This window comes from Mastigoproctus giganteus, chromosome 4, assembly GCF_048544385.1.
Source record: "Mastigoproctus giganteus isolate SK-2022 chromosome 4, ASM4854438v1, whole genome shotgun sequence".
In the NCBI taxonomy this organism is placed as follows: domain Eukaryota; kingdom Metazoa; phylum Arthropoda; class Arachnida; order Uropygi; family Thelyphonidae; genus Mastigoproctus; species Mastigoproctus giganteus.
The window spans coordinates 230,609,033-230,630,552 of record NC_143578.1 but is presented as its reverse complement, the minus strand read 5'-3'; the positions used below and the strand labels follow the sequence as shown (position 1 = coordinate 230,630,552).

The 21,520-nt window shown below is 37.0% G+C and overlaps 1 protein-coding gene across 1 annotated transcript in view; it reads right to left on the bottom strand.

The window, feature by feature from the left end:
• Window positions 1-21,520, bottom strand: part of LOC150087474 (uncharacterized) — a 223,247-nt gene that overhangs the window by 103,922 nt on the left and 97,805 nt on the right. Inside the window, exon 9 of the mRNA XM_090372498.1 lies at window positions 18,738-18,889. Within this exon, the coding sequence (XP_090228624.1) occupies window positions 18,738-18,889 (152 nt within the window). The remainder of the gene's footprint in view (window positions 1-18,737; window positions 18,890-21,520) is intronic.

The following is a 21,520-nucleotide window of genomic DNA, read 5'->3' as shown; positions in this document are numbered from 1 at the left end:
TTGTAGATCCACATACAGGAACACATATGAATAACATCGATGTCCAGTGGAAGAGACTAAAACTAAATGGCAGCTGTAAAGATATGTTGATGGGTCACATAAATGAATATATGGGCATCAACTTTATGGGAAAAATCATGAAGACGCTTTTCAAAATATTATTAATCAAATTGTAAATAGCTATTGAGGTGCAAATATATGATTAGTATTCATGAAATTGATTTTTTTTTTCCTGAAAAAGCGATGTTCCATTCATTTTTATGTTCTTTATTATGTTTTTTCTCATTATTAAAAGCAGATTTTTGGTGTTTATGAGTGTTTTCACTGTATTACTGATTTAGGTTAGGTTATGAAAAAAGGAAAAGGTTTCTTTATTTTTTTGTTATATTTCAAAATGAAAAAAAGAAAGATTCTTCATATATATTATATATTCAAGTGGGGTTAACCTCACCTTATTTTCACCATTATGGAAAGCATTCATTAGGGCATGTGTAATTAGGGCAAGTTATCATTGGGGCAAGTGACCATCTGAGATTAGGGCATATGAATTAGGGAAAGAGAGACTAAACTGATGTTATCATCTGTTGTGTTCATGCACCAATCAGTACATCATCTGCCATGCCTACCTGTCAATCAATATATCATTCTCGACTTTTACTCCAGACCAATAACATTCACTGTCTGTTTACCGAGCGAGCAGCACTAGAGTGTGGTAGTGGGAAACCAGTTTGATCAGCAAGTTTCCCGAAGTTTGCTATGGTTCTTGTGTTGCTTTCTTTACCTTCGCCGTAATTTTTTTTTTGTTTTTTTTGTTGCAGTATCATCCTCATAAACTGTAATGAGCATTTCACATTACCATGGCTGACATCAAATTCAAAAAAAATTTTATGTTTACATATATTTCAAATTTCACCATTTTCAGATCAAACAATAAATTAAAAAAAAACAAGTTTATTCAAAATAGCTTTCTGCTAGTCTGCAACAGCTTGTTGCTAGTTGTGTACTCAAAAGATATCACTGTAAGTCCTGCTCATGATCTTTTAGCTACCACTATACATTCAAGAATTATAAGATCATTCACCAAACTTTTAGATCAAACCTGTGAACTATTCAAAAACAAGAACTGCATATATAAAACTTTTAACATTCATGATATTCTTTATCTGTATCTGTAGTATTTCACTTATGGAAATGGACATGCTTCTAATATAAATGTACTTCTAGTATATGTGTGTCGGAGTATATTAAACATGCAGGTGCTATTCATAAAAATGATTCTTTATGTGAAATGCAGCAAAGAAAAGTTTAATGCAAAAATAAAATATAGTCTCTTTCATTACTGAGTTTCTGTGCACTTGGTTCTAATTCTTCATCCTTAATTACATTTTGCTTACAGTCATAGAAAGGTCTGGAAAAAGCAGACCAAAATAATCTAATTTAATTCTGCATTCATTTTCTAATTCTGCATTCATTCCAAATTTAACTGAAATTAAACATAAGCTCTGTAAAGTAATAATTTTATTTTTATATTAAACATTTCTTTGTGGCATTTCACTTTTTCTTTTTTTTTACTTATAAACTGCATATGTCACTTTCCCATGTAATAAACAATACTAAGCTGAAATACGTTAAGGGCTTTAGCCTCAGGCTGCGAGAGATTTAGGCAATGCATAAGTTAGTGCAAATGGATCATATTAGTACGCAGCTAAACTCTGAATTAGTAAACATATGAAAAGGCGGCATCATTTAAGTTATATCTCATATTGTGAATACCTTCACGAGTTGCCATGATACTTGTTACTGTACTTGTTAACAGGAGAGACTGCTTCTACAGGGATGGGATACACTTAAATAGAAAGGGTGCAAGAATGTTTGCTGATGCTATCGAGGCAGTGTTAGGAGGGTCGGAAAACTGCTAGATTGGGGGGGATACAAGGACTAATAGATTAACAGTAGCCACTGGCAGAGGAGAAAGTGATTCTTGCACTGCTTCTACTGGAATGAGCAGCAGCCTGGAAAATAAGATGCAGGATATTTCAGAGACTGCTGGGAATCATTGGGGTACAAGTAAACACATGGGTTGTGTTAGCGTGGCTAAGAGGAAGAGCAGGTGCATTTATACTTGCGTGTACACCAATGCTAGGAGTCTAGTAAATAAATTTGATGAATTTGAGGTATTGCTCAAAACATCAAAGGCAGATATTGTTGGGATTTCAGAGACGTGGTGTCACACAGATATAAGGAATGCAGAACTGGAATTTGGGGAGTACAATGTCTACAGAAAGGATAGACAGGATAGGAAGGGAGGAGGGGTTATGCTATTAGTTAAGAAACACATAAAATCCAAGGAAGTGAAGCCAGTCGACATCGCTGGACAGTGCAGTGTCGAGTCAGTTTGGTGTGACATAAGCACTGGGAGATCAAAATTGAGAGTAGGAGTGTGCTATAGGCCTAATGACTCTGATGAGTATAATAAGAAACTGTACAGAGAAATAGAGTGGGCCAGTAAATCAGAGAGTCTTATTATGGGGGATTTTAATTTCCCAGATATTGACTGGAATTTGGGGGCTGGTCACTCACACACTAGCAAGGCTTTTGTGGATTTATTGAATGATTGTTTTCTACATCAGCATGTTCGGGAGGCAACTAGAGGGAGTAATACTCTTGATTTGATTATCAGTAGTGATTCTTCATGCATTAAGAATCTGCAGATAAATGAACCACTAGGTGGCAGTGATCACAGTGTTCTGAAGTGGGATTTACTCAAAGAGGTAACTACCATTAGGGGTAAAGGGAAGGGGTATTGCTTTCGTAAAGGCGACTACGGTGGACTGAGACAGTATTTAAATTCTATACAGTGGGATCAACTGATGATGTTACCAACAGCAAATTCAAAATGGGAAGCATTCAAAGAACTTATCTTGGAAGCTACTAGGCTTTACATACCAACTAAGAAATATTGTTCAAGGTTTAGGCCTAAATGGATGTCAGATGAACTAATGAGGCATATGGCAGAGAAGAAAAATGCATTGGATACATACAAATTAACATGTGACACAGAAGCCTATGATAGATACAAGTTGATCTGTAACCAAGTTACAAAGGAGGTTAGGCAGGTAAAGGCAGATTACGAGAAATCCTTGGCAAAGGATGCGAAGAAAAACAGCAAAGAGTTCTTTATTTATGTAAACTCTAGAAGGAAGGGGATGAATCAGATTGGTCCACTTGATATTGATGGGTCAACTGTTGATGATCCTGCTCAGGTAGCTAACAAACTAAATGAATATTTTGCATCGACATTCACACATGAGGAGTTATTCAGCGAGGGGAATGCCAGAGGTGTATTCAACTCTGGCAGTAAGCTAGAGAATCTTGTAATAACTGAGAGTAAAGTGGAGGAGAAATTGTTGAAGATAAACACAAGAAAGGCACCTGGGGTGGATGGAATCTATCCAGTTATATTAAAGGAGGCAGCAATGGAAGTAAGCAAACCCTTAGCCATAATTATGAGAGCTTCCTTGGACTCAGGGGAGGTACCCATGGACTGGAGAAGTGCAAATGTGACCCCAATTCACAAAGGAGGATCAAAGGCTTACACAAATAATTATAGACCTGTGAGTTTAACTTCTGTTCCCGGAAAATTAATGGAGGCACTGGTTAAACAAGCACTGCAGGATCATCTAGACAAGACTTCAGTTATAGCTCAGACACAGCATGGTTTTGTTAAGGGGAAGTCTTGCCTGACCAATTTGATTGGATACTATGATGCAGTCACAAAAGAACTGGATGCAGGGAATAACTTTGATATTATATACTTGGATCTTAGAAAGGCTTTTGATACTGTTGCACATGGAAGACTGCTGCACAAATTGGAGCAGTGTGGCATTGGAGGCAAATTGCTGCTATGGATAAAGGGGTGGTTGAGGGGAAGAAGACAGAGAGTGGTAATCAATGGACACTGCTCATCGTGGACTAATGTTATTAGTGGAGTCCCTCAGGGTTCAGTATTGGGTCCTTTATTGTTTTCTGTATTTATAAATGATATTGATGATGGTATATCAAGCTTAATGTCTAAGTTTGCAGACGATACGAAGGTTGGCAGGGTTGTCAAGGACACTACTGACACTATGCTGCTGCAACAGGATCTGGAAAGGTTGAGCAGATGGGCTGAGAGGTGGCAAATGAAGTTTAACATTGACAAATATAAAGTACTACATATGGGAAACAGCAACCCCAGAGCAACGTATCAACTCTGTGGTACTACACTGACAGTGGTAGAGAATGAAAGGGACCTGGGGGTGGTTGTGCAGGCAGATATGAAGTTCTCTGAGCAGTGCAGACGGGCTGCAAGAGTAGCTCATGGTGTATTGTCAATGATATATAGGAATTTTTCTAGCAGGGATAAGGAGGTAATTATTCCCTTGTATAAGGCAATGGTCAGGCCACACCTGGAGTACTGTATACAGGCCTGGAGACCTCATTTCAAGAAGGATGTAGAGCTGCTGGAATGAGTACAGAGAAGGGCAACAAGATTAGTGAATGGAACAAAGGGGTGCTCTTACGAAGAAAGGCTTAAGTTTTGCGAATTACAGTGTATGGAGACTAGGCAGCAGCGAGGTGATCTGATAGAGGTGTACAAAGCCTTGAATGGTTTGAGCATGCTCAATGCTGATGGGATTCTTCCTCTTGCTCAGAATAATCACCTGAGAGGGCATAAATTCAAATTGAGGAAAGACAGATGTAGGATAGATGTGCGGAAATTTGCCTTTAGCCAGCGGGTGGTTGGTAGGTGGAACAGACTTCCATCCCTTGTCGTGGAAGTTGATAGCCTAAATAAGTTTAAGGCTCGGCTGGACAGGTATTTCGAACGAACAGAGGGGTGAAGTGGAAGTGGTTATTTTTTATTTATTTATTTTACTTTAATTTTTTTGGCTGATGCTGCATAAGCTTGCTTTCTTGCATCAAATGCCTCTACTAATGCTAATGCTAATGATACTGCACTACTTCGAATAAGTAACACTTCATCAAAGGAGATATTCTCAGCGGATACCACCACCCAGACGGCACCGTTTCAGGCTATTTGGCCCTTCTTCGATGAGTGGGTAGGTACACTAGTGATGCAATGATGACAAAACAGTTATGAAGTATAACTCCACAATATGAATATGAGAGATGCCTGATGGTGTATAATATAAATTAAGACTGAAATATGTTAAGGGCTTTAGCCTCAGGCTGCGAGAGATTTAGATAACGTACAAGTTAGTAAAAATGCATCATATTAGTATGCAGCTAAACTCTGAATTAGCAAAAATATGCAAAAGCAGCATCGTTTAAGTTAATGAGTAAGTTACAACAGTCTTCTCCTTTGGTGAAGCATTACTTATTTGAAGTAGTGCAATATCATGGCAACTCGTGAAGGTATTCACAATATGAGATATAACTTAAACGATGCCGCTTTTGCATATTTTTGCTAATTCAGAGTTTAGCTGCATACTAATATGATGCATTTGCACTAACTTGTACAATACTAAGCTATATTGTATATAAGTTCAATAGTTAAAAATTTACTAAGGAAAAAACTATGATTGTAAACTGTGTACACTGAAAAAAAAAAGAATATTACAGTAAACAAAACTAATAAAAAAAGCCTCTTTTCATTGATAGACAGATAAAACTGACACAACACTATTTCTTCTGTACAATAAAATAATCTCTTAGGTTATATAAAGTCTGGAATGATTTTAAAAAGTTCATAATTCGAAAGTTGTTGAGCTGATATGTCCAAAACATTAAGGAATTTTGAAAACACAGCTAATAACATGACTATGTTTTAAATATATGAAAAAAATTTTGTTTTTTTAACAGGCTGGCTCAGCAACAAACCCAAAACATGTTTCATCTATGACCTGGTCTTCACACTTCAATTACCACTACCGAACATGTATTTACTCCCACATGTATATGTTCTGTACTTGAAGAAGCAGATATACTTATGTCATGCTTGTTTCTGTTAAGTAGGTAGATGTGGTCTTACAGCATACTCAGAGAACAAAAATGTTCATCAAGTATTATGAATCAAAGCATTTTCCTAGAATACAGTTAGAAAAGCAGGTTACCTTCCTTCATTATCCATGTAAAATGAATATACCTGATTATATAATTTTATCATGATTTTTTTTATATCAGTAAATCAGAATGTTTTATAATGGGAGACTTTTAATTTTAACTTTCCAGATATTAACTGGAACTTGGGTGTTAGTCACTCACATGCTAGCAAGACTTTTGTGGATTTCTTGCATGACTCATTTCTACAGAAGCATGATTGACAGGCAACAAGAGGGAGTAATACTCTTGATCTCATTATCAGCAATGATTATTCATGCATTAAGATTCTGCAAATAAAAGAACCACTAGGTGTCGGTGATCACTGTATATTGATTTTGGATTTACTTAAAGTTGCAACTAACCTCTAAGTTAAAGGGAAGGGATTTTGCTTTCACAAAGGCGAATACATGAGACTCAGACAGTTTCTAAATTCTATACAGTGGGACCAACTGATGATGTTACCATCAGCAAATTCTAATTGGGAAGCAGTCAGCAAGAAATTAATCATAGGTGTTACTAGACTTTTCATACCAACTAAGAAATACTCTTCAAGGTATAGCATTAGTATTAGTTGAGGCATATGATGTAAGAAACCAAACTTATAGAGCATCAGCCAAAAAAAAATAATAATAAAAAATAAATAAAATAAAAAAAAAACCTTCCCATTTCACCCATCCATTAACTACAAATGTTTGTTTAGTTAAGCCTTAAATTTATTTCAGCTATCAACTTCCACAACAACAGATGGAAGTCTGTTCCAGCAATCAACTACCCGCTGGCAAAAGGCAAACTTCTGCACATCTATTCTACAACTGTCTTCCCTCAATTTGAAGCTATACCCCCTCAGGTTCTTAATCTGAGCATATAGAAGTATCCCATCAGCACTGCACCTGCTCAAACCATTCAAGGACTTGTACACCTCAATCAGATCACCTCGCAGGTGCCTAGTCTCCAATTGCTGCAACTTACAGAATTTAAGCCTCTCCTGGTAAGAAACTCCTTTGTTCCTCTCACCAATCTTGTTGCCCTTCTCTGTACTCATTCTAGCAACTCTACATCCTTCTTAAAATGAGGCCTCCACACCTGTATGCAGTACTCAAGGTGTGCCCTTATATAAAGGTATAATCACCTTCGTGTCTCTGCTAGCAAAATTCCTATATATCATGGACAAAACTCCATGACTTGCTCTGGCAGCCCGCCTGCACTGCTCAGAGAACTTCATATCTGACTGCACAATAACCCCCTGGTATTTTTCATTCTCCACCTCCCTGAGTGTAATACCACACAGTTGGTATGTTTCTCTTGGGTTATTGATACCCATATGTAGTACTTTGTATTTGTCAATATTAAACTTCAGTTGCCACTTCTCAACCAATCTATCTAACTTTTCTAGATCCTGTTGCAGTAGCATACTAGTCATGAGGGTAGGAGCAGCAGTGCGTAGCACATGCTTCTTGATTAGACCGGGGTTCGAGCCCGTGACCAGCAAATATGGAGGATGCGGAAAGGTCAGGGAATGACCACTGCATATCTTCGGAGCAATATGGCCTTAGTTGCTAATGTCCTAAAACCAAATAACAACAGCAGTAGAATACTGTCTTTACTATCATTAACAACCCTGCCAATCTTTGTATCATCTGCAAACTTTGACATTAAGCCTGATATATCTTCATCAATATCATTAATAAATACACAAAACAACAATAGGCCCAGCACCGAACCCTGGGACTCCACTAATAACATTAGTCCATGTAGAGCAGTGTCCATTTATTTCCACTCTCTGCCATCTCCCACTCAACTATCACTTTATCCACTGCAGCAATTGCCCATAATACCATACCACTCCAATTTGTACAGCAGTCTTCCATCACCCTTCTTTCATTGCAAAAATATCAAAAGCTTTCCTGAAATCCAAATATATGATATCAAAATTATTTTTGCATCCAGTTCCTTCATGACCACATTGTAGTACCCAAACAAATTGGTCAGACAAGACTTCCCCTTAACAAACACATGCTGTGTCTGAACTATTACTGCAGTCTTGTCTAGGTGATCCTGCATCACTTCTTTAACCAGTGCCTCCCTTATTTTCCCCGCAAGAGAAGTTAAACTAACAGGTCTATAATTATTTGTGTCACCCTTTGAAACCCCTTTGTGAATTGGGAATACATTTGCACATCTCCAGTCGATGAGGACCTCCCCTGATTCATCTAAGGATGCTCTCATAATTATGGCTAAGGGTTTGCTTACTTCCCTCACTGCCTCCTTCAATATAACTGGATAGATTCCATCTGCCCCAGATGCCTTTTTTTATGTTTAACTTCAACAATTTCTCCTCCACCTTGCTCTCTTTTATTACAAAATCATTTAGCTCCCTTCTAGAGTTTAGTAAACTTCTCTCCTCCCCTTCCTTTGAGACACCCATATGTAAATGTAGATGCAAAATACTCAATCAGTTTGTTAGCTATCTGACCAGGATAATCACAGTCAAATCTCTAACATCAAGTGGACCAATCTGATTCATCCCCTTCCTTCTAGCGTTTACATAAGTAAAGAAGCCTTTGTTGGTTTTTTTGCATTTTTCATCCTTTGCCAAGGATTTCTCATAATCATCCTTCGCTTGCCTAATCTCCTTTGTGGCTTGATTACAGACTAGCTTATATCTGCCATAGGCTTCTCTGTCACATGATAATTTATATGCATTTCACATACTTTTCTACTCTGCCACGAGCCTCATTAGTTCATCTGACATCCATTTAGGCCTAAATGTTAAACAGTATTTCTTAGTTGGTATGAAAAGCTTAGTAGCTTCCAAGATTAATTCCCCAAAGGCCTCCCATTTAGAGTTCACTATTTTTAACACCATCTGTTGATCCCACTGTATAGAATTCAAAAACTGACTGAGACCACTGTAGCCACCTTTATAAAAACAAAAACCCTTCCCTTTACCCTTGATGGTAGTTACATCTTTAAATAAATCCCACATCCAGTAGACTGTGATCACAGTCTGCAAATTCGTAATGCATGAGTGATCACTGCTGATAATCAGATCAAGAGTATTACACCCTCTAGTTGCCCCTCGAACATGTTGCTGTAGAAAACAGTCATCCAATAAATCCACAAAAGTCTTGCTAGCGTGTGAGTGACCAACACACAAGTTCCAGTCAATATCTGGAAAGGTAAAATCCCCCCCCCCCATTAGAAGACATTACGATTTACTGGCCCACTCTATTTCTCTGTACAACTGGGGGTTGTACTCATCAGAGTCATTAGGCCTATAACACACTCCTACTCTCATTTTTCCTTTCCCATGGTGTTTATGTCACACCAAACTGATTCAACATTGCACTGTCCACCCATGTCAACTGGATGTACTTCCATAGATTTTATGCGTTTCTTAACTAACAGCATAACCCATCCTTCCTTCCTGCCCTGTCTGTCCTTTCTGTACACATTGTACTCCCCAAATTCCAATTGTGCACTGCTTATATCCGTGTGACACCATGCCTCTGATATCACAACAATATCTGCTTTTGATGCCTTGATCAGTACTTCAAATTCATCAAATTTATTTACTATACTCCTAGCATTGGTGTATGTGCAAGTATACATGCACCTGTTCTTACTCTTAGTCACCTTAACACAACCCATGTATTTACTTGTTCCATGATGACTGCCAGCAGCTCTTGAAATCCCCAGCAACTTGCTCTCTAGGCTGCTGCTCATTACAACAGAAGCAGTGCAAGAATCGCTTTCACCTCTGCCTGTGGCTACTGTTAATCTTTTTGTCTGTGATCCCCTCCCCAAGCTAGCAGTTTTCCAACTCACCTAACACTGCCTTGATAGCATCAGCAAATATTCTTGCACGCTTTCTATTTTAAGTGTATTCCATCCCCGTAGAAGCAGTCTCTCCTGTTAGCAAGCACAGACCAAGCTGAAAAAAATTCTACACCATGAGCCCTGCACAATCTCTCCAGGGCCGAACTGATTGACAAGACTTTCATCATATACTCCCTCCTATTGTGTCTGGGCAGAATCGCAGATCCCTTCAAATTCAACCATAGCTCGCAACTTTTTTTCAACATTGACCTGTACTTGTTAATTAAATCTCTTAGTCTTAAGGTCATTAGTGCCAACATGCAGAACAGTATTACTTTTTGTTCCCTTAAAAGATTATATCTGCTCTTTGTCATCAACTTTGGCCCTTAGCAGATATACACTGGTCCTGTTTCACCTATCCTTTTTGCATAATATGTTCCCCACCTCTGTGACAATAGAGTCACCAAAAATAACTAGTTCCTGTGGGACCAGCACATTCTGCCTTGGAAATTGTCACGGTGTTGCCTGATGCACAGGAGTGAGCTGTGGCATTGAGTTAGGCAGCTGAGAGCTTGATGGGCCCCTCTTATTAATTTCCTCAAGGGTATCTATCCTATCAAACTCCCATAAACGCCCATCAGAACGCTGAGTTGGCACCTAGTTTCCTCACAGTCTCTGCACCTAGCACATGCAAAGAACAGGACATGATCTATCCAAGCTAGATCATGCCCTGTTCTAGACAGGTCTGGAAACATTTCATATTTCGTGCATTTTGTAAGACTGTGATGCATTGGAGAATCGCCCCTTCTGTTCTCCCCCGAGCCACAGCACTCTGGCTAATTTGTGAGCATTGCTTTACTGTTCTAATCTGGGTCATAATTCCATTTAAGTACAATTTAATTAACAATTAAATTTAATAAGATTAAACCCCAAAAATAACCCCAAACTATAATATTAATTGATAATATTATACTATACTAAATTAACAGATTTCTAATACAGTGCTACGTGTTTCGCTATCTAGTTTTATGTTAAACCTTATGCTATGTAATTTGGGATATACGTTGTATCGTATAACAATGGTAGAAAGATACGAACGGTAAATCTACGTACAAGTAAGTATTAACTTTCAAAATTGCTATCTAAATTCGAAATAAACCAAGGAGCTTGACTAGGACTACAAGCTACTTATAGAAAATAATTTAATAAAACAATTAAGTCAATAAAACGGCTAAATATAATTAAAAACTTAGCATTTGTCAGAGCTGAAAAATCTTGTCCAACACGCAGGGCCCGCCGCAAGTGGGTAGGCAAGGTAAGCATCGCTTATGGGTGGCAGTTCAGGAGGGTGCCAAATAATGTTTGACATATACAAGTCAGACCTCTGTTTAACGAATTTCTTTATAGTGAAATTTTCTAGTTCGCAATATTTTTTGAATACCCCTTGATAATTACATTCAAAACAGTTTCCACAGAACAAAGAAAATATCCATATAACGGATTATGAGAGACTTAATTGAGAACGCATTGTTCACACCTCTGGCCTTCAGGCAATTGAGGTAATTAGTGCTGCTACTAAGCACAAATTCAAAATCAAAGGGGTTGTCAGCCATTCTGCAACTTGGTACACATAAAACATATCCAATTGCCATTCCTATATGTCCAGAAGTTCCGCTGATCATCTGATTGGTTAACATTTACTGGTATTCAACACGGCAGGCAAATAATTCATTTGAAATAAATACAGTATATGAAATTGCAGACTTATGTTAATTTGCTTATTATCTGGAGCCATGTTTCATATTTATATTTCACAGGGTATGAACAGAACAGGTACGCCAGAACATGTGTATAACTCCATACTTCGGCGAGAAAGAAATCTGAATCAAAAATATCATGCATTATTTGGGTGATCCAGAAGCCGATGCGCCAACAACTACCAAAAAAAAAAAAAAAAAAAATTTGGGTGATCAAATACAAAATGAAATTATTTAAATAATTTCACAAAATATTGAAGATAAAATACTAGAAATGAATGGAGAAGCTAAATATTTTGCTATGATTTTGCTATAATCACCAAAGACAAAAATAAAGATATGGATACAAGGAATCATGCCAAATCAACAGCCTTAAAAATAACAAAAGAACTAGTTTCTTTGTTCAATTATAATTTGGCATGATATTAATTCGGTAAGTAAAATACTCCAAAAAAAAAAAAAAAAAAGAAGAAAAAGGATTCTGATATACACGAAGCTCTTGAATGTAATGTCTACAAAATATTGCAGAATACTTTAAAGAAAATAGAACAGAGGAAGCAGTCCAAAAAATTCTCGATTCGGCTAATAATATGGCTACTATCATTGGCATTGAAGCTTCGTTTCCAGAAGTAAGCACTGCAAGGAAAAGATTAAAAAGATGTCATTTTAATTATGAATGTAGAGATGAAGCTATTCAGGATCCGTAACAAAATTTCTAAATTAATTTTTTCTTTAAAATTATGAACATAACAATTTTCTCGTTAACTGAAAGGTTTACAAATATGAAAGAATACATAGAAATATTTAAAATGTTTTATAATATTTCTAAATTAAAAAAATGGTCAGATGTTGATTTATTAAACCATCGCAAAGGTTTGCATAGTACGTTAAATGACATTATCGTAATGAGTCTGATGTTGATGGTTTAGCATTATCTGAAGAACTTAAGAGTACTTCAAATTTATATTAAAGTCAATATTATTCCATTTGAAGGTTTACAATATATATTTTAAAAACTATTTTACAGATATTTTTCCAAATGTAACAATTGCATTAAGAATTTTTCTAACTTACCAGTTTCAGTTGCCTCGGGTGAACAGAGTTTTTAAAAATTAAATTTAATCAAAAATTATTTATGATGTCAACAACGACTCTCTAATTTGGCAATAATTTCAATAGAAAATTGTCATTTGGAATAAATAAACATAAATAAAATAATTAATAAATTTGCACATCATAATTCATAATTTGCACATCATAAACATAAATTTGTATATTTTTTAACATTATAATTTTCCTTTCATTTTATTATTATAGGTACGATTACTGTGATTTAGAATTTAAAGTTCATTTCCAGAATTTCAGAATAATTTTGTTATTTTTGTTTATTGTTTCATTTACTAAATTAGTAATAATTATTTACGCCTTATTTAATTTTTAATCCAAATATTTTGGGGCAGCAAATTTGATATCGCTTATGGGCAACACATAGGGTTGCAGCGGCCCTGCCAACATGTGGATACCCTTACCAATACTCCTATATAGCATAGGCCTAAATGGAAGTCAGATGAACAGATGAGACTCATGGCAGAGAAGAAAAATGCATGGCACGCATATAAATTATCAGGCTATACAGAAGCCTATGGTAGATATAAACTAGTTTGTAATCAAGTCACAAAGGCCTAACTGGAAAGCAAGGTGCAAGGGAATTCAAGGACTGCTGAGAGTCATCATAGAAGTAAATACATGGGCTATGTTAGTGTAACTGAGAATAAGAACAGATCATGTATACTTGAATGTACACCAATGGTAGGAGCATAGTAAATAAATTTTATGAATTTGAAGTGCTGGTAAAGACATCAAATGTGAACACTATTGGGATATCAGAGGCGTGGTGTCCCACGGATATAAGGAATGCGGAATTTGAATTTGGGGAGCACAATGTGTACAGAAAGGAAAGACAGGACAGGAAGGGTTATGTTATTATGTTATTTTTGGTTTTTAGGAGCATTAGCAACTAAGGCCATATTGCTCCGTGAATGTGCCGTGGTCATTCCTGACCTTTCCGCATCCTCCGTATTTGGTGGTGACAGGCTCGAACCCCGGTCTAATCAAGAAGCATGTGCTACGCACTGCTGCTCCTTCCCACCTGGCTACGGAGGCGCCAGGACAGGAAGGGAGGAGAGATTATACTGTTAGTTAGGAAACACATAAAATCTAAGGCAGTGCATCCAGTTGACATGATTATACTGTTAGTTAAGAAACACATAAAATCTAAGGCAGTGCATCCAGTTGACATGAGTGGCCAGTGTAATGTTGAGTCAGTTTTGTGTGACATGAGCATTGGAAAACAAAAATGAGAGTAAAAATGAGAGTAGGAGAGTGTAATGAGAGTGTTATAGGCTTAATGACTCTGATGAGTACAATGAACAATTGTACAGGAAATAGAGTGGACTAGTAAATCAGAATGTCTTACAATGGGAGATTTTAACTTTCCAGATACTGACTGGAACTAGTGCATGAATGGTCACTTGCACACTAGCAAGACTTTTGAGGAGTTAATGGATGACTGTTTTCTATAGCAGTATATCAGAGAGGCAACCAGAGGGAGTAATATTCTTGATCAGTTATCAGACATGATTATTCTTGCATTAAGAATCTGCAGATAAAGGAACCACTAGGTGGTAGTGATCACAATGTACTGATGTGAGATTTACTTAAAGATGTAGCTACCATCAGTGGATAAAGGGAAGGATTTTTGCTTTCGTAAAGGTGACTACAGTGGTCTCAGAGATATTTTAAATTCTACACAGTGGAACCAACTAATAATGTTACCAACAGCAAATTCTAAGTGGGAAGCATTCAAGGAATTAATCATGGAAGCTATTAGACTTTTCATACAAACTAAGAAATACTCTTCAAAGTATAGGCCTAAATGGATGTCAGATGAATTTGAGAATTGTGACAAAGAAGAAAAATGCATGGGATGCATATAAATTATCAGGTGAGTGAGAAGCATATGGCAGATACAGGGTGTCTCAAAAATACACGGCATAACTTCAGGAATGAGTTCCTCATATGCAGACAATAAAAATATTTTATATCAACATAGTTCCGGAAATGCTTAGTTTCCGAGTTTTGAAAGTCTGTCTATGACACTTAACTGTTCACATCACCTTATAGTAATTGTTCAAAATGTCCACCTTCTGCCTGAATACAGGCCTCACATCGACATCTCATGGACTCGCGAAGATGATGCCAAATTCCTGGCATGTTTCGTATTGTCTCACAACCTGCCACAATTCGATTGCCACATCAGCTACAGGAGTCGAATACACCAATGACTTTAAATGGCCCCCACAAGAAGAAATCTAGTGGGTTTAAAACAGGTGAGTGTGGATGCCAGGCAGTTGGCCCACCTCTATTTATCCACTGACCAGGAAACCTTTGATTCAGGTAATTGTGGGCTAGGTGACTGAAATGTGCAGGAGTGCAATCGTGCATGAAGTGCGTTTGTTGATGAATGATCAGTGGCGTGTCGTCCAAGAAATCAGGCATGTTGTTTTCCAGAAAGTTTCTGTACGCCTGCCCTGTGAGTTTGTTTGGAAGTACATGAAACCCAAATAACTTATCACCAAAAACAACAGCACAGATGCTGAGGCTGAACTGCTGTTGGTGATGTGATGGAACAATTGTATGTGGGTTTTCCTCAGCCCATACATGCTGATTGTGAAAGTTTTGGATTCTGTCTCGTGTGAACTGTGTTTCATCTGTGATTATCACTAAGGCAGGAAAGTGAGGAGTTGTACCACACTGCTGCAAGAACCACTGGCAGAACATTACTCGCACAGGTTAATCTGCTGGTGACAAGGCCTGTACCCATTGCAGATGATAAGGATACAGTTGGTGTTCTCGCAACACTCTCCAAATAGTCGAACGTTGAACAGTCAGTTGCATTGCTATTCTGCATGTGCTGATTCCAGGAGTGGCATGCACAACATCCAAAATCTTCTCCTCTACTTCAGGAGTCATAGATCTTGGTCATACTCTGTCAGCAGCACGAGGTGTAAAGGTCTGTTTACAAAGGCAGCGATGGATACCTTCAAACGTTTTCTTGTCTGGACATCTTCGTTCTGGGAACCTTTCGTGGTACAAATGACGAGCCTCCAGCACATTGCCGTCCGCCAAACTGCACATAAAGTGCATATCCGCTTACTCCTGATTTGAGTGCATGGTCGGAATAGAAAACCACCAGATTCTGTCAGTACCTTGTGATGAAGGAAATCACCTGCGAGAGATAAGATATTCCATTTAATAACTCGGGAACCAAGCATTTCCAGAACTATATTGATATAAAATATTTTTATTGTCTACACATGAGGAACTCATTCCTGAAGTTATGCCGTGTATTTTTGAGACACCCTGTATAAACTAGCCTGTAATCAAATCATAAAGGAGGTTAGGCAAGTGAAGGCAGATTAATAATGAGAAATCTCTGGTGAAAGATGCAAAGAAAAACAGCAAAGACTTCTTTACTTATATACACTCTAGGAGATGAATCAGATTGGTCCACTTGATATTGATGGTTTGACTAATGATGATCCTGTTCAAGTAGCTGACAAACTGAATGAGTAAAGAGGTGATTATCCCACCGTATAAGGCATTGGTCAGGCCACCTCTTGAGTACTGCTTACATGTCTGGAAGCCTCATTTTAAGAAGGATGTAGAGCTGCTGGAATGAATAAGCGTACAGAGTATTTGTGAGGGGAACAAAAGGGTGATCTTACTAAGAATGGCTTCAGTTCTGAAAATTGTAATGTTTGGAGGCTAGGCACCTGCAAGGTGATCTAATTGGGGCGTTTAAGGCTTTGAATGGACTGGGCAAGCTCAATGCTGGTGAGATTCTTCCTCTTGCTCCTTCTACATATACTAGGGGGACAGAAATTCCAATTGAGGAAGGATGGTTGCAGAATAGATGTGTGTTAATTTTCCTTTAGCTAGTGAGTGGCTGAATACTTGAACAAACTTCCATCATTGTTGAAGAAGTTGATAGCTTAAATAAACTCAAGTAAGAACTAGACAAATCATTGGAGGGAATGGTTAGGTGGAATGGAAAGTGTTTTTTTTTTCTTTTTGGCTGTATAAGCTTGCTTTCTTGCATAATATTCCACATTGAATGCTAAAGCAAAAAACTTTCAGTGGCTTACAATTTCATATGTTATGAAGAAACTAAGCAAAACTGAATTCATGTGTACTACAAGGATTTATATCACAAGAGAGGTAAGGCAGCCAGTATTTTCCTTATCATTACCTTCTATCAGCCTGCTGGGCATGTTACACATTAGTAGGGTGTCATCTGAACCTTTCACATGGCACCCTACTGACACGTGACATGCTCGGCAGGCTGCTTCACATTAATTTTTTTGCATTTCAAAACAAAATGGATTCTAAAAATTTATTTGATATGGATGATTTCATTTTGTTCTTAAAACAAGAACTGAAAACATGTTCACATTCTGCATTACTCTGAGGAACAATGTGGATGGATAAAATTATTTTAGATATTCTATCATACTTTAAAATTCCATATACTCCACAAATACTGGCCAGCTTAAGCCCATTTTGTATCAGCACTCTCTTCTGTTGTGGTAATGGCTGGAACAACATTCATCATAACACTTATGAATTGCTTCTGAATTTTTCCATGTAAGAAATGCAAAAACTATTATTCATGAAGCAGGAAAGCAAACCAAATGCAAGTGGGTGATCATGGGTGCCAAGCACATGTGATTACCTATCAATATGACTGCCTTGATTTGCTTGTTTTCATTCGTGCAAAATTATAATTTTCAAGACATTTTAAATTTCCTTCAAAAATCTTTGCCGGTCAAAAATATACTGGGAACGATCCATTCAGTTAACCTGTGGATTTATTTATTTTACTGTGAGTATTATCTATAAACATAACATCAACCATGATTTCAGTATTTTGGTAGATCTGTATTGGAAAAACAAGAGATACAGATTTGAAAAACATGATATAAACTTGAGTCAAAAATACGTGAAAAAAAGGCATTTCCTGTAAAACTAAAAAAGATGTTTTTTTCAAAAAAATGATAAAAGTTGGCAAGCTGTTATGTTTTTGATACATTATTTTCAACAAAACAAAACCTTTGTTAGGTCTGCTGAAAAAAAAAAAAAAATTACAGTCAAAATATAAAAACATGAAACTATAGTTGTTTCATTTTTCATTTGCACTCCTAACAGTTTTCTGAAAAACTATTAGAAGAGCAAAAATTCAAACTTACAGAATGCATGTATTAAGTTTTTTTTCAAATAAATGAAGGAATAAACAGGTAGATATAATTATAATTGAAACAAGAAGCATTTTTAGATTAATAATAATAAAGGAAAAAAAAGACATTTTGTAGAATAATTAAATATGAAACAAAGAGTATCTAATTTTTGTAGCAGATGATGTGAGCCAATCAGTCAGCAGGCAAGCATTATATTTTTTATGTATGTTGAAACAAACTAGCATGCTAAAATGAAAGACAAAAATAGTCAGGCAGTACCTGACAGACCCTTTGCATGTATATTCTAAATAAACAATAATTGTTCACTTCCAAAACTGTTCAAATAAAAGTTTTATTATATTTAAGACATTAGGAAAAAAATTAATATTTTCAATAATAATTAATAAATGGTTAAGGCAGGATCATTATTTTGGAGAGAGACTTGCTGGATCCCTCACAAGCAAGCACTGCTGGATTAATATAGTTGCATGTATAGTTTAATATTTTTTGTGTTCTGTGACATCTATCTCAAACATAAAAGTGGTATATAAAAAAAAAGGTTGGGAAAGAGGTTGAAAAATGTTACACTGATCTAATGTATTTCATTAGCATACAGTGTCAGCATGCTAGTTAAGAATGAAACTCTTGTTGCAGGTAGTAAAAGGTACTTATTTGAGAATTTCTGCTAAAAGTTTATAATAATATAAATAATTAAATACTATGTAATTTTAATTTATTTGATAATTAAAACCATACTTGCCTGCCCCAAGTAGTATTTGTCCCCAATAAATCCAAATATTTCCTCTGTGGATTTAATTGAACCAACTAAGGCATCATTATATTTTTCAAAGATAGAATCCTCCAACGGTCCCATTTTGCATACATTATTTTCAAGCATTTCATATGATACACCTATAAAATATTAACAAAAAAAGTAATGATCTGTTAGTTATTTTAAATCAATGCACCCACACACTCTCTCTCTCTCTCTCTCTCTCTCTCACACACACACACACACACACACACACGATTATAGGATCATTATAGGATAATTTCAAGATCTGGAAATTTTATATTTCATATATTCACAATGCAAAATTATAAATTTTGTTATTTGACTCTCACACACAACTATAGGATCACTATAGGATAATTTCAAGGTAATCATAATCTGGAAATTTTATATTAGCATTAGCATTAGTAGAGGCATATGATGCAAGGAAGCAAGTTTATGCAGCATCAGCGAGAAAAAAAAAAAAAAAAAAGAACAGGATCCCATTTCACCCCTCCGTTTGTTCCAAGTACCTGTCCAGCTGACCCTTAAATTTATTTAGGCTATCAACTTCCACAACAAGGGATGGAAGTCTGTTCCACCAACCAATTACCTGCTGGCCAAAGGCAAATTTCCGCACATCTATTCTACATCTGTCTTTCCTCAATTGGAATTTATTCTCTCTCAAATGATTATTCTGAGCAAGAGGAAGAATTCCATCAGCATTGAGCATGTTCAAACCATTCAAGGCTTTATACACTTCAATCAGATCACCTCGCAGGTGCCTAGTCTCCAGACACTGTAATTTGCAAAATTTAAGCCTTTCTTCATAAGAGCAACTATTTGTTCCATTCACTAATCTTGTTGCCATTCTCTGTACTCGTTCCAACAGCTCTACATCCTTCTTGAAATGAGACCTCCAGACCTGTATACAGTAATCAAGGTGTGGCCTGACCATTGCCTTACATAAGGGGATAATCACCTCCTTATCCCTGCTAGAAAAATTCCTACATATCATTGACAAGAAATTATGAGCTACTCTTGCAAACCATCTGCACTGCTCAGAAAACTTCATATCTGCCTGCACAATTACCCCCAGGTCCTTTTCGTTCTCTACCACTCTCAGTGCAGTACCACAGAGTTGATACGTTGCTCTGGGGTTGCTGCTTCCCATATGTAGTACTTTACATTTGTCAATGTTAAACTTTATTTGCCACCTCTCAGCCCATCTGCTCAACTTTTCTAGATCTTGTTGCAGCAGCATACTGTCATTAGTGTCCTTAACAACCCTGCCAACCTTCAATATCATCTGAAAACTTGGACACTAAGTTTGATATACCATCATCAATATCATTTATAAATACAGAAAACAACAATGGACCCAATACTGAACCCCGAGGGACTCCACTAATAACATTAGTCCACGATGAGCAGTGTCCATTGATTACCACTCTCTGTCTTCTCCCACTCTCCCAACCCTTTATCCATAGCAGCAATTTGCCTCCAATGCCACACTGCTCAATTTGTGCAGCAGTCTTCCATGTGCAACAGTATCAAAAGCCTTTCTAAGATCCAAATATATGATATTAAAGTTATTCCCTGCATCCAGTTCCTTTGTGACCACATCATAGTATCCAATCAAATTGGTCAGGCAAGACTTTCCCTTAACAAAACCATGCTGGGTCCGAGCTATAACTGAAGTCTTGTCTAGATAATCCTGCAGTGCTTCTTTAACCAGTTCCTCCATTAATTTTGCTGGAACAGAAGTTAAACTAACAGGTCTATAATTACTTGTGTTGCCCTTTGATCCTCCTTTGTGAATTGGGGTCACATTTGCAAATCTCCAGTCCACAGGTACCTCCCCTGAGTTCAAAGAAGCTCTCATAATTATGGCTAAGGGTTTGCTTACTTCCTTTGCTGCCTCCTTTAATATAACTGGACAGATCCCATCCACCCCGGGTGCCTTTTTTTATGTTTATCTTCAACAATTTCTCCTCCACTTCCTCTCAGTTATTACAAAATCATCCAGCTCACTGCCAGAGTTTACTTCACCTCTGGCATTCTCCTCCCTGAATAACTCCTCATGGGTGAATATAGATGCAAAATACTCGTTTAGTTTGTTAACCACCTGAGCAGGATCATCAACAGTTGAACCATCAATATCCATTGGACCAATCTGATTCATCCCTTTCCTTCTAGAGTTTACATAGGTAAAGAACTCTTTGTTGTTTTTCTTTGCATCCTTTGCCAAGGATTTCTCATAATCTGCCTTTGCCTACTAATCTCCTTAGTAATTTGCACTGTAACCAAGTGGTTACAGACCAGCTTATATATATCACAGGCTTCCATGTCACCCATTAATTTTTATGTATCCCATGCATTTTTTTTCTCTGCCATATGTCTCATTAGTTCATCTGACATCCATTTAGGCCTAAACCTTGAACAATAATTCTTAATTGGTATGTAAAGCCTAGTAGCTTCCAAGATAATTTCTTTGAATGCTTCCCATTTTGAATTTGCTGTTGGTAACATCATCAGTTGGTCTCACCATATAGAATTTAAATACTGTCTCAGACCACCATGGTCACCTTTACAAAAGCAAAAACTCTTCCCTTTACACCTGATGGTAGTTACCTCTTTGAGTAAATCCCACTTCAGCACACTGTGATCACTGCCACCTAGTGGTTCCTTTATCTGCAGATTCTTAATGCATGAAGAATCACTACTGATAATCAGATAAAAGGTATTACTCCCTCTAGTTGCCTCCTGAA